General features: G+C 43.0%; 1 protein-coding gene across 1 annotated transcript in view; it reads left to right on the forward strand.

Moving 5' to 3' along the window:
• STK32B (serine/threonine kinase 32B) overlaps positions 1 to 13,343 on the forward strand; it is a 1,850,878-nt gene that overhangs the window by 552,843 nt on the left and 1,284,692 nt on the right. Inside the window, exon 4 of the mRNA XM_085642433.1 lies at positions 10,542 to 10,715. Coding sequence (XP_085498559.1) covers positions 10,542 to 10,715 — 174 coding nt within the window. The remainder of the gene's footprint in view (positions 1 to 10,541; positions 10,716 to 13,343) is intronic.

The following is a 13,343-nucleotide window of genomic DNA, read 5'->3' on the forward strand; positions in this document are numbered from 1 at the left end:
TTTTTTTAGATTCCAGTGATATTTGCTCACAATCACATGTGTTTTTGTCAAATGGCGTAGCTGAGATTAGAAACTAGAGGCCTGATGTACGAAATTTCTATTTGCAAAAAGTGGTTGTAAATTGTACACTGACTTTTTGTGAATGGAAAGTAATTTTAAGAACAGACTTTACTTCTTGCTTGGTTCACAAATTTGGTGGGAATTGTACTTGGAGGAAATCTGATGCACCTCATCAATATTCATGAGGTAGGTCGAAAATTGTGACTCATTATGATGGAATACATCACAGGGCCTGCTCGGGTCCACACACCACCATGTCTGTGATTCCATTAAAAAAAAAAATGAATACACCCCATTTTCCTTGAAGTAGACTAGGATGCATTTAAAAAGAAAAGGTGTGTTTTTATTTGGTTTTTAGAGAGTTGGATGACTGCTACTCCCCAACAATTGTTATCAGCATTCACAAAGGTATTTGCAAATGGGTTAACACCTGCTTTGAGGTCTTGATAAAATGTCAATGTTTTTGCAAACTGATTTCCGTTGCAAAACACTGACAAAACATTGGTATACCTTAACAAATCACCATCTGGAAGGTTTATCCTAAGCACGCCCCTTCTAAATAATGATTCGATCTGGATCTCTAAACCCATATCAGGATTCAAAAAATGGATTTAGTTGATAACAAAAAGCCATTTTGAAGTCAGTAAACCTTGGAATTTTGTGAATCTTATGTTTCACAAATGCACAACGGCGTTGTTTTGTTCATCCGGCCACAGGCTTCTAATTTCCCAGAATGATAATATTGCTGCTATAAGAAATCAGTGGTCCCAATTAAGGCCTGCCTGGAAAAGAGTGATATATGTAATATAACCAATTGTATTCCAACACCAATGTAAGCAGGACATATTGCATGTGAGAAATAGCACCCAATTATAGTTATTGCCCTGAAATAAGGCTTAACATGCAGCTTTTGGTGCTTACTACAACAAATTTTGCATATCCTATCTCTCAGCAGGCATATTTACCCCAGTAAATTTAGGCAGGTTCGGTTTGGCTGCCAGAATCAACTATCAGTAAGAGATGAACTATTTTCAGCTGATTCATTTTGCATTGCAAGTCAAACCTGATATCATCATGGAGAGGTGAACATTCATGAAGACCCTCAGGCATGTCTTATAAACTGCTATGACCCTGCTGCCATTTTGGTAGCAGACTGTAAAGCCAGGTTTAGAGCAATAGTCACTTACTGCCATTAATTTGTGATTTCAGTATTTCAGGAGCGGCTAGTGCAGGTGAGAGCGGTGAGGCAGTGGGGCCGGGTTTGGGAGATTCAAGAGACGACCACAAGGGAAAATTAAATAAATAATTAATTTTCTCTCGTCGTCTTCTGTCGAATCCCCCCACCCACCCCTACCTGGCCTCACCACTATTACCTGCACGGGCCGCTGCTGCAGTATTCGTGACGGTCTCATAATGGACAAGGGCTGACAGAAAATACTTTTTGAAGAATTACCATGCTGCAGCTTCCATACAGTGATAGCCAGTTTCTGCACTTTGTCTGCTCGCCTGCTCGCTGGATTCATTTTTTACCATCATTTATTTCACCATCAATAATAAATTCTCTGATGCACTTCTTAACCTCACATGCCTGAGTGATACACTTTTTTGCACTTCACAGGACAAGATGTTCAGTATTTCTTGCTAAGCAAACATTTTCATTTTCCACATCAGTTGCATTTTGTGGATTGAATCAGTCACGCTCCAGTGTCAGGAAATGAAGTCAATGGCTTGAAAGATATCAGCTGTCAATGATGGATGCTTCCAGGGAATAAATGGAATAATACCCTTCTAGATTACTGTTGCATTTTCGAGACTACTGAACACATATCAGATTTCTTGAACGAATTCTCATGACCACTAGTAATAATACATAGCAAACTTGTTAATTTTACACATAATCTAAAATAATAGAAAAACGGAGTGGCTATACCAGAGAATTATGGGGCATATTATCAAGGACGGCGTTAAAATAATCGCCGGCTTAGCGGCAGAAAACTGCCGCTAAAGCGGCGATAATGGGCTTGATAATATGCCCTTGTGAATTCCCATAGAATCCCATGTTCTGGTGTGAACATGGGCTTCTATGGGAATTCTCAAGGGCATATTATCAAGCCAATTATCGCCGCTTTAGCAGCAGTTTTCTGCCGCTAAAGGGGCGATAATTTTAACGCCGTCCTTGATAATATGCCCCTATGTGAGTTTGAGGCAGATTGACAGTTTTCTAATGCAGCTCTGAATCACCAATCTTTAATAAGAAGTATAAAAACTATTTTTCTCTATAACTTTGTAAACATATGATAAATTTAATGACACAATGATACAATGATAAACTACCATTAGCTGCCAGACACCATTTGTATCAATATAATCGAGACATCTGAAGGATGTGTACAATTACAAGTAGTTTATAATGTGTAATGCTAGGCTCGTGCACGCTCCAAACATATGATGGCTTTCACAGAAACATGCACCAGGGGCGGCTCCTCCGCTATGGCGGAGGAGCGTTGCCCCACTGTGAAATGGCAGCAGACAGAAGAAAAGTAAAAAGACAATACAACTATTATATTGTTATTTTATTTTTCACTTGCAGTCTGCTAGTCAGAGATGTCTCAGCATCAGCAGCAGGGGGGAGTGGCAGGAGGCACTGCAAGTCCTTATGCCGTTTTGTTGATGGCAGTTAAATCAACAACATTCCGACAGTCTTTACCAGCACACAGACTCTCATTATATATGGTGCAGGGCTGAAGCACAGAGCAGAAGCCACAGGAAGGTTTGTTACAGGAATCCTTTCAATATGAAAAGAAAAGGACAACATTTGAGAGTCAATTTAAAGAGGGTTTGTGAGGTCTCAGAATGAAGAGCATATGCTTGCACAAGTACGACTAGCTGAAGACCAATCTAGCACTAGCCCCGAGCAATTCACTCAATGTATCCTATGCTAAAGGAATGACCACCCAAACATTAAGAAGCAAGTTTAGTTAAGCCATTATTCCTGCCACGCTAATCACTTAGAATTTGCCACCTGTCAACCTTATTCCAAAATGTAAATCACCTGTTTTTAGTACATGGAGCGTGCCTCGCCTTTCCCGTAAAAGCAGACAGCCAGAGATGTCACCTGTTTGCTGCGGGCCTGGTGCATAGATTTTTGTTCGCCAGATAAGAAACCCTTAAAAGAGTAAAAGCTAAATAAATAGAGACTTACGGTCAATATACACTGAGGAGTCTCAGAAGAAACAAGTGACTGAGGAAAATTTAATGGTGAGCACTCAAGTAAAGGCCAGTCAAGTATCCTCTATGCCACATTAATTATTTAGTGTATCCATACTTTCATGGTAGGCATACGCATAAGTAGTGTCGTTTCAATCTTCTATGACATCCTAGCATGGAAATTAAATTTAAGCACGAGTGGCATCCACTTTTTTTCTGAAAATGGCGGCATCCATTGTAGGCTACACAGCTGTTCTTCATTTTCATAAGACTGTGGTTCATCAAAGTTGATTTTGTTGTCTTTGTTTCTCACCAGATAAAAATGACTGTGACATTGATTAACTGTTTTTGCCTTGCACATTTGTCAATTTTTGATTATTTATATCTCTTGACACACAATACAAATGGGTCCTCTTACACACATCTTTTCGTTTTCTTTTCCCTTTTAAAAATATAGTTCATTTGGTCTACATTGAAAGCATTAAATGGAATACAGTATTATCAAATATTGACAGGTATTGGACCAGATTGAAAAAATTCTGAAAATTGAAAGTCAGATCTCTATTTGCATCCTAAAAAAAAAATGTGCTATTAGAAACTTCATTCAAGAAATCTAGGTTCATACGTCTCTTGAGTTAAACTTAAAAACAGTGACGCACAGGGGTATATGTACAAGAACTGCCGCTAACAAACTCTAACGCTAATTAGCAGCAGTTTTCTTAACGCGGGCTATCACCAAAAACTATCGCCCAGTCAGTGATGTATTTACAATCCGTTGCTACATGGCGATATTTGCAGGTAGCCGCGGTGAAAACTGCCGCTAACACTAGCATGAAAGTGATACAAATTCTGACGTTAGTGGACGAAAACTGACGAAAACTGATGAAAGGGCCATTAGCGGCAAAAAAACTCACGTTAGTCAGCCCAACGTGACTTTTTTCGCCTCCAGACCATACAATTGTTTTGGGGTCTTTATCTGCTTTTAAAGCAAATCTGTAAATTCTGAAACCAGCATAATGCCTCTAGGTTTTTAGCATTGGAAATTACGCATCTTTAGATGATGAGCACGGTGCAAATTAATAGGAGCCGAGTTAGAGATATTCAGAAGTACAGGAATAATTTTTTTAAGAAATCAAGCAGATTGTGACCCTCAGTGCCTTCTGGAAAGCTATACAGGTGTACGTTATTACAATGGTTCCTGATTTACAAATCCTTAGTATAATGCTTATGTTCTAAAGTTTCCTGTTCAAACAGGGGAATCTTCTGAGCTGCATCCTAAACCAAACTCACACATTGCTCCATTCCCCCAGCTTGTTTTCTAAAATGATCGACATATCCCCATTTTGTTCTAATGTTTCATGCTGGCATGCATAAGAGGTTGCAAGGCTCGAACTTCACCCAAAATATTGCCTAAGATTTTGTTTCTAGAAGAGGAAATAAGAGATAAATTATCATTTTTGGCCCATTTAGGCTTTTCTTCAGAAGAAGTTGATTTAGTACTGCCGAACACCCTCAGAAATATTTTGGTCTGCCCATATACTAAGCAAATATATAGAGGTGCAAAAATAGCATATAAACTGGAGTAAAATGGGAAACAAGGATTGTACAATTAACAGCAAGATTCATCCCTGGTGCTTATATCACAAGAAAAGTCATGTTGAATTGAGGCAATATAACATTAATGAGGACAAATGAAACAGAGCAACTCAAGAGTGCTGAGATGTACCTTATTTGACAAGGAAGCATGTAGATCCACAGCAGGAGATGTGAAAATAAGCTGTCCCAAAGAGGAGTACATATTTCAGTGGTAATCATGTAGGGGTAAATAGATAGTGCAAGCATGATGCACAAAATGGTGTCGCTGCTCTGTAAAATAAATGTTCTCAGACTACATAGGAGTCACCAAAGAAGAAACCACATGTGGATACCTCAAGAGCGAAGACCCTCATTAACACATAAGGCTTCTGACAAGAAGATTAGTCTTCAGACAGCATTACAATTTAAAAATCGAGCTCCATAGCACAGCAGTTGTTAGACCTGACAGCCTCAGGGTGGTCTTTCCCAAACTTTTTTCCTGTTTGCCTCACATTTCTGCTGGTTTATTTTTGTTGGCCTTAGGACTCTGAGCACTTTACCACTGCCAAGCAGTGCTAAAGTGCACGTGCTTCTCTTCTTAAACATGGTTTGATAGACTAGCCACAAATGGCATATTTAATTTACCTATGAGTCCCAATTAGAGTTCAACATGTGCCCAGGGCTTCTAAATTAAATGCTACTAGGGATCCTGCAGCACTTATTTTGCCAGTCACAAAAGTAGCACCTTAATTATTGTCTCAGGCCTGTCACTGCACAGCCTGTGTGCAGTTTTACTGCGATGTTGACTTGGCATTTAAAAGCCCTTTCCAAGCTTTAAACTCTCCTTTTATTACATATAAGTCACTCCTGAGCAGGGTTCTGTGTAATTTAAAGATAGGACATGTGCTTTTAAATTTTGCATCTACAGGTAGTGAAAAACACCCAAATTCACTTTTCACTTTTCACTGCTGTGAGGCCAACCCCTCAGATAGGTTAACATCGGGATATCCTTACCACGATCCACCACCGCCCACAACAGGTCCCCCGCAGAAGCTGGAACAAGATCACAGCCGACCAGCTCGCCACATCCCTGAACCAGAACCCTCCAGCCAGCTCAACGAACCCCGACCAAGCCGCCAACAACCTCACGAGGTGGATCAGCAACTGCGCAGACGACCTCGCCCCACTGAAGACCCCCCCGCCGGACCCGGCACCAAGAAAGCGTCCTGGTTTACCGATGAACTCAAGAGCTCCAAGAAGAACTGCCGAGCCCTCGAGAGAGCCTGGCGCAGAGACCCTACTACAGACAACATGACTACCCTCAAGCTCGCCACTCGAAAACACCACCAGCTGATCCGCACCACCAAGAAAACCGCATTCAAGGAAAGACTAGACAACAATGCCCACAACTGCAAGGAACTCTTCAACATCGTCAAAGAGCTTTCGAACCCCAGCGCCGAAGACAACGACATCACCCCCTCGCAAGACCTCTGCAACTCACTCGCCTCGTTCTTCCACAGCAAGATCGCAGACATACACAACAGTTTCAGCACACAGCCAACACCCCCTACGACCGCACCGACACCCCCTAACACCACCATCCGAGCCTGGACCCCGGTCAACACCGAAGACACCATCCGCACGATGAACTCCATCCACTCCGGATCACCAACCGACCCCTGCCCTCACCACGTCTTCAACAAGGCCGACGCCATCATCGCACCCCACCTGCGGGACATCATCAGCGCCTCCTTCAACACCGCCACCGTCCCGAGAGCTGGAAGCACGCCGAACTCAGCGCCCTACTGAAGAAACCATCAGCAGACCCCACCGAACTCAAAAACTACCGGCCCATCTCGCTCCTTCCTTTTCCTGCCAAAGTCATTGAGAAGACCGTCAACAAACAGCTGGCCGCCTTCCTCGAGACGAATGGATCCCTCGACCACTCACAGTCTGGCTTCCGGGCCAACCACAGCACCGAGACCGCCCTCATCACAGCCACCGACGACATCAGATCCCTGCTTGACAACGGAGAAACAGCGGCCCTCATCCTCCTGGACCTCTCCACGGCGTTCGACACGGTCTGCCACCGCACCCTAGTACAACGCATCAGCAACATCGGAATCCAAGAGAAGGCACTGGAGTGGATCATCTCCTTCCTCGCCGGAAGAACCCAGAGAGTCCGCCTCCCTCCGTTCAGATCCGAGGCCACCAAAGTCATCTGCGGCATACCCCAAGGGTCATCCCTCAGCCCCACGCTGTTCAACATCTACATGAGCCCCCTTGCGGCCATCGCACACCAACACAACCTCAAAATCATCTCCTACGCCGATGACACCCAGCTGATCCTCTCCCTCACCAACGACCCCGCCACCGCCAGAACTAACCTACACGAAGGGATGAAAGACGTAGCCGAGTGGATGATGAACAGCCGCCTGAAACTGAACTCAGATAAGATGGAAGTCCTCATCCTGGGATCCTCACCCTCCGCCTGGGACAACTCCTGGTGGCCCCCTGCCCTGGGCAGCGCACCCAAGCCCACAGACCACGCACTCAACCTGGGCTTCATCCTGGACTCCTCCCTCTCCATGACCAGACAAGTCAATGCCATCTCCTCGTCATGCTTCAACATCCTCCGCATGCTACGTAAGATCTTCTGGAGGATCCCCACCGAAACCAGGAAGACGGTCACCCAGGCCCTCGTCACCAGCCGACTGGACTACGGCAACACCCTCTACGCCGGAATAACTGCCAAACTCCAGAAGAGACTCCAGCGCATCCAGAACGCCTCAGCACGCCTCATCCTGGACATCCCCCAACACAGCCACATCTCCGAACACCTGAGAAACCTGCACTGGCTCCCCGTCAGTAAGAGAATCACGTTCCGACTCCTCACCCACGCACACAAAGCGCTCCACAACCAAGGCCCAAGATACCTCAACGACCGTCTAACCTTCTACACACCCACCCGCCAGCTACGATCGACCAGCCACGCCCTCGCCGCCGTTCCCTGCATCCGAAGGGTCACAACGGGAGGAAGATCCTTCTCCTACCTGGCTGCCAAGACGTGGAACTCCCTCCCCATCCACCTCCGCCTGACCCAAGACCACCTCTCCTTCAGGAAGCAACTCAAGACCTGGCTGTTCGAGCAGTAGAGGACCCCCTCCCCCAGCGCCTTGAGACCCTACGGGTGAGTAGCACGCTATACAAATGCTTGATTGATTGATTGATTATAAGCTGTAATTCCTGATTGAGAATAGGTTGTTCTATCATGTTTCATATCATTGTTGTGGTAATGATAAATCCTCTTTACTGGCAATGTTAAATTTATCATCACTATTTTAGAAATGCCACTTTTAGAAAGATGACATTTCTTTGCTCTTAGCTCTGTGTGCCTGTAGCCTGTCTCCAATACTGGTCTAGGGTAGGTGACAGTTGGACGGTCTGCATTCCTTCTAGACAGCCACACACAAAGAAAGGTTAGGTGTGACTGAGTGGGCATCCACATCCTGATGGGTCATTCTGGGCAGGATGGGAGGGAGGAGGTGAGACTTACACCTGATAGGGCTTTGACCTGCCCCTACACAAAGAGCTGCATACACCCCTGTAATGAGTCTGGAGCCAGAGCTGGGAGGGAGGACCTCTGTGCACTTCAGAGCTCCTCTCTGAAGTCACCTCCACTTCAAAAGATGAACAACTGGGTATACGTTCTGGGTCCCTGACCCCACCAAATCAGACACTATTGAACCTATGAAGAAACTCTGCAGGTGGTAGGACTGCTGTTCTTCAACAAGGACTGCCATTCTGCTAGACTGCTGATCTGGAAGAACTGCTTTTCTGCTGTGCTGTGCTGTCCTGCTGCCTGCCACCCTATGCCCACTAAGAAACAACTGGACTACCTTACTTGAACCCAGAGTGGTCTCCAAGGGCATGCTGACTTGCCTCCTGTTTTTAAGACTCAGGGATATCAAAGTTTTACCCCCTGCTCCTGTGCCTGGCCCATTGAAAGTGGATACAAGTGCTTGCTCCAGTGGAACTGACGCATCCTCTGCTGTGTGAGCAGAATCAACAGATTGCCACTGTTGCGGAAACAGAACCTGTGCATCGCACTTTCAAAATTACTGGATCGCCACCACTGTTGAGAGACGATCAATGCATCCCCCTTGACTGTGTAGAAACCTGGCATATCAGCTTCAGAACCGACGCATCTCGGAACTGGTGCTTCACCTTTAAAATCGTTGCATCGCTATCGTTGCATGGAGAAATCAATGCAACACCTCGACTGCGTGATCAATACAGATGTATTACTCTGCTGCTCCCTGTATCTTGCTGTTACCACCAGGATCAAGGTACTTTTGTTCAGCAGGCCTTGTGTGTCTCTTCGCCCTGTCCTATGCTCCATTGTGGTCAGCTTGAACTCTTCACTTTGTCCTGGTCCAGTTAACCAGATAACTCCCCTAGGTGCTTTAAAAATTCCTATCTCAGCTTCTATGTATTGTATTTTTTTTATTTTGGTCTTGTTTTATTCATAAATCATAATCCATTTTGCTAAATGGTGTGGGGTCTTTTGTAGTGTTTTCGCTGTGTTAATGTTTGAAATTTTACACAAATACTTTACACATTACCTCTTAAATTTAACCTGCCTGCTCTGTCCCGAGCTACCAAAGAGTGAGCACAGGTTAATATATGATGCCTATCTGACTTACCCTGACTAGGATTGTAGTTCTTGCTTGGACAGAGTGCATACCTCTGCCAACCATAAACCCAATTTCAAACAACGGTCCTTACAAATCCGCTGGCATCTTTTGGGTACATAAACCATGCCCTGTGCTTTTCTGGATTGAACAAATAAATTATATGTTCAGTACAGATTCTGCAAACCATAAATCTATTGGGGAAATGGTAAATACTATTCCTGTCATTTGGTCTGCTATTTGCCACAATTCACCTTCTGTTCGTACCCACCAGTTTCAGTTTAACTTTCATCATCTCAAGTGAAAGTCGAAAATTAGTGATGAATGAAGGACATAGCACTTAAATAAAGGCCGAAATCAATTAGTAATTATATTTTTTGACTAATTTAGATGTTCATATTACAAAATATCCGTGGATCATTTGTCTTTCTTTGCCATGACAAGTGTTTTCAAATATCTTTTAAGGAAGGGTACCCTGTAGGACAGTCAGACTGGGTTTTAGACAAAATCTACAAAACTCTGGTTGCTTTTAATTTGATGAAGCGATTTGTTGGATGTTTGCAAACAATGAGCATGTTTGTTACAGATGCATATGTGTTTGGTTCTCATAGGATTGCTTATGATCTAAAACTTGTCTCACTCAAATATTGTTCCACAGGTTATTGGATGGCTGTGGTCTAAATGGCTTCCTGCTTCTGGTAGGCACTTAGAAAAACTCCTTAGTGCAAGGAGGTATAGAAACCCTATTTTAGTGAGGTGTTCAGTAGAAATGTAGATAACCTATCACATGTGACGTTTAGCTCTGCTAAGACTCCGCCCATATCCAGGTTTGTTGATGTGTTTTCTTTCCAGCCTTGAATGATTTTGAGGCCATGTAGCAAGGAATTAACTGAAGCTATGGCTATTTCACTTCATTAGTTCTCTAAGATGATCATACACTAATAATGTCCTATTGCGTTTACAGACACATTCTAACCATGTGTATACCCATCTGTTTTCTTTTAGGTACTCTTTTCAAGATGAAGAAGACATGTTCATGGTGGTAGACCTACTGCTTGGGGGTGATTTACGTTATCACTTACAACAGAACGTACATTTTAATGAAGAATCAGTGAAGCTGTATATTTGTGAACTGGCACTTGCATTAGACTATTTACAAAGATGTCATATAATACACAGGTAAGCTAATGCCCTTTACTTGTTGTCTACACGCACTTTCCTGGTTTTGTATGTAAACTTATAGTAAATGATTTGATAAATGTCTCGAATTATGTATTCTTTACCAATGGCTTAGAAAACTGGTCCCTCGTAGTTGTAGTCATCAAAACTAATTCATAAGTATTCACTCTCATGCACAAGCAGAATGATGCACAATTATACAAAACAAACACCGTGAATAAAGATCTCTAATCTATAACATTTCCACTCTGTTAAAAACGTGCATGTTAAAATTTATGAATTATGAATTACATCTCAGCACCACTTAATAAGCTCCCTTCATGGTCGTAACTCAGAAACTCCATTTTGAAGGTTTTAACTTCTCACTTCCAACACATTCATTGTGTTGGGGGCGCTTTGGTCCATATGTACAAAAAACAGGAATTGCAATATCCTAATTGCGATTTCTATCAACTCATAATTAGGAAAACGCAATTCCTAATGTAAGAAAACGTACAAACTTCAGATAAGGGGTTCTTAATGGGGTCACAACTAGACCTACCTCATTAATATTAATGAGGTAGGTCGCAATTTGTGACTTATTAGGAATTGCAGCCATCACAGGGCTGATGGCCTGCTGAGGTGAGCAAACTGCCATGTTTGTGATGGCTTTTTAATAACGCAATTTTTTTTAAAAATGCTGCCCGTTTTCCGTAAAGGAAAACAGAATGCATTTCAAAATAAAATGAAAAGTTTACATTTCCTTTTTTATAAAAGTAGGCAGTGGCCCGTGTTTCAACATTCACAAAGCCTAAGGTGTCCCGTGAGGACCACTTCCCATTATGAATGGTTGCCACCACCCAAAAGGTGGCAGTAAAAAATGAGGGGCAGATTTACAAGCCCCTTGCGCTTCTTTTACGCCGCTGTTGCGTCACTCTTGTGACGCAGCGGCAGCAGAAAATCAGACCAAATCAGAAACAGCAAGAGGAGACATTTTTCTGAGGGTTGGTTCACCCTCCCAGTGCCAACAGGATGTCAAAATAGTCAACCCACTCATTTTGTAAGTATAGTCTCCCAAGTTATACCCAAGATTTTGTTTTGTAAAAGGGCTCCCACCCACTAGTCTTTCTAGTGGTCTGCTTCATCATCGAATTCTCCCTGAAACATACTGTATCGGGCATGCTTTTAACCTCATTCTTTGAGAAGCAAGCTATAAAGGATGGGGATCTAAAGGTTAAAATTGGCTAATCGTGACCCAAGTCCGTGACTTTAATGTGGGTCTATTTGGCAAAATTAAAAACAGAAGGCAATGCTCAGGAGTTCAAGTCACTCTAGCATCTATGGTCTACATGTTTCAGCCACTTCTGGTGACAAAAGGTTGACCTTAAGGTTTTCTGCTGAACCAGACCTGGATCCCAGAGCTGAGCTCTTCTGTTGTGTATGGCCTAAAGGCCCACCGTGTTTTCTCCCTTATGTTAGCCTAAATCCACGTAACAGCCAGTGTTTGCTTTGCAAACATTAAAAAACCAACATACTTGTTTTGTTTTAAACATTTATTTCTCAGATATGTTGCACATGTTTTATTTTTTAGTTTCTCTGCTGGGATTCAGATGGAACATTTCATTCAAGGTCGAAAAATACTCTACTCTGTTTTCTCTGTGGTCGGTCACTAACACATAGACATAATAGCGAAATCCAGCTGCTGTTATGAACATGCAATTCTTATAATATAAGCTGGGATTTGTCGTTTTGAAAACAGAGAGGACACATTCTCGTAGAGCAAAGGTCCCGAGACAAGAGAGAGCTCCACTGCCTGAGATGTAGAATAACTACCTATGTAGAGATCTATCATCTATCACTTTATTTCTATAGTGAGGGTAGGCTTAAGCAGATGTCTTTTAATATGACAGGGCTTTTCATTGTTTACAGTCTGTTGATTATGAAATTCACATTTTTGACCTGTAAATGTTTTTTAATTGCAGGGCTGTTGTTTCAAAATAGTGCAGGATAGTTTCAATAAATATGATAAGTTTTTGTCGTATCTCTTTTCAGTTTATTGTGAATACGTATGAGTGAGAGAATGAAATGTGATGGCCTGCTGCTGGATCCCTGAGGGGGTCTAAAGTGTTGTGTTCTTGGGTGCCAATTTACTTATTTCTCTGGAAAGGATAGGATAGCAAGTAAGGCGCTAAGTGCTAGTCTTGGTTTGGGCCCATAGGTACTGATGTGATATGGTAACTGATTTCTGTGGTCTCTTGGTTCCAGGCATAGTTCTGTTTCTCAACAGAATCCCTGCAACACTGGCGTTCCCGGTGTTTGGTCTGGTACTTATTTGCAGGTATCCTGAGTAGTGATAGTGTGTGTTCACAATACCCTTGCAGCTACCACTGGAGATGACCTTGGTGTTTGTGGTTAATCCTCTACAGTTTTTAGGAAGTACCTTTTACTGTTGGCTTTTCAAGCTTGAAAGTTTCAAATGATCATACCCATTTTTGTGTTGCACTGTATTTTCATCACTGTTTTACATGTGGCTGTACCACAACCTATTGTTGTTCCTAAAAATTGCAGACCTGCAGTCCATGCACACGTAACACAACATGGACTTACTAATCAGGGTGGTGCTTTTAGCTTTGGAGTAGAAGCGGATCA

The sequence above is a fragment of the Triturus cristatus genome, chromosome 2_2 (genome assembly GCF_964204655.1).
Source record: "Triturus cristatus chromosome 2_2, aTriCri1.1, whole genome shotgun sequence".
NCBI lineage: Eukaryota > Metazoa > Chordata > Amphibia > Caudata > Salamandridae > Triturus > Triturus cristatus.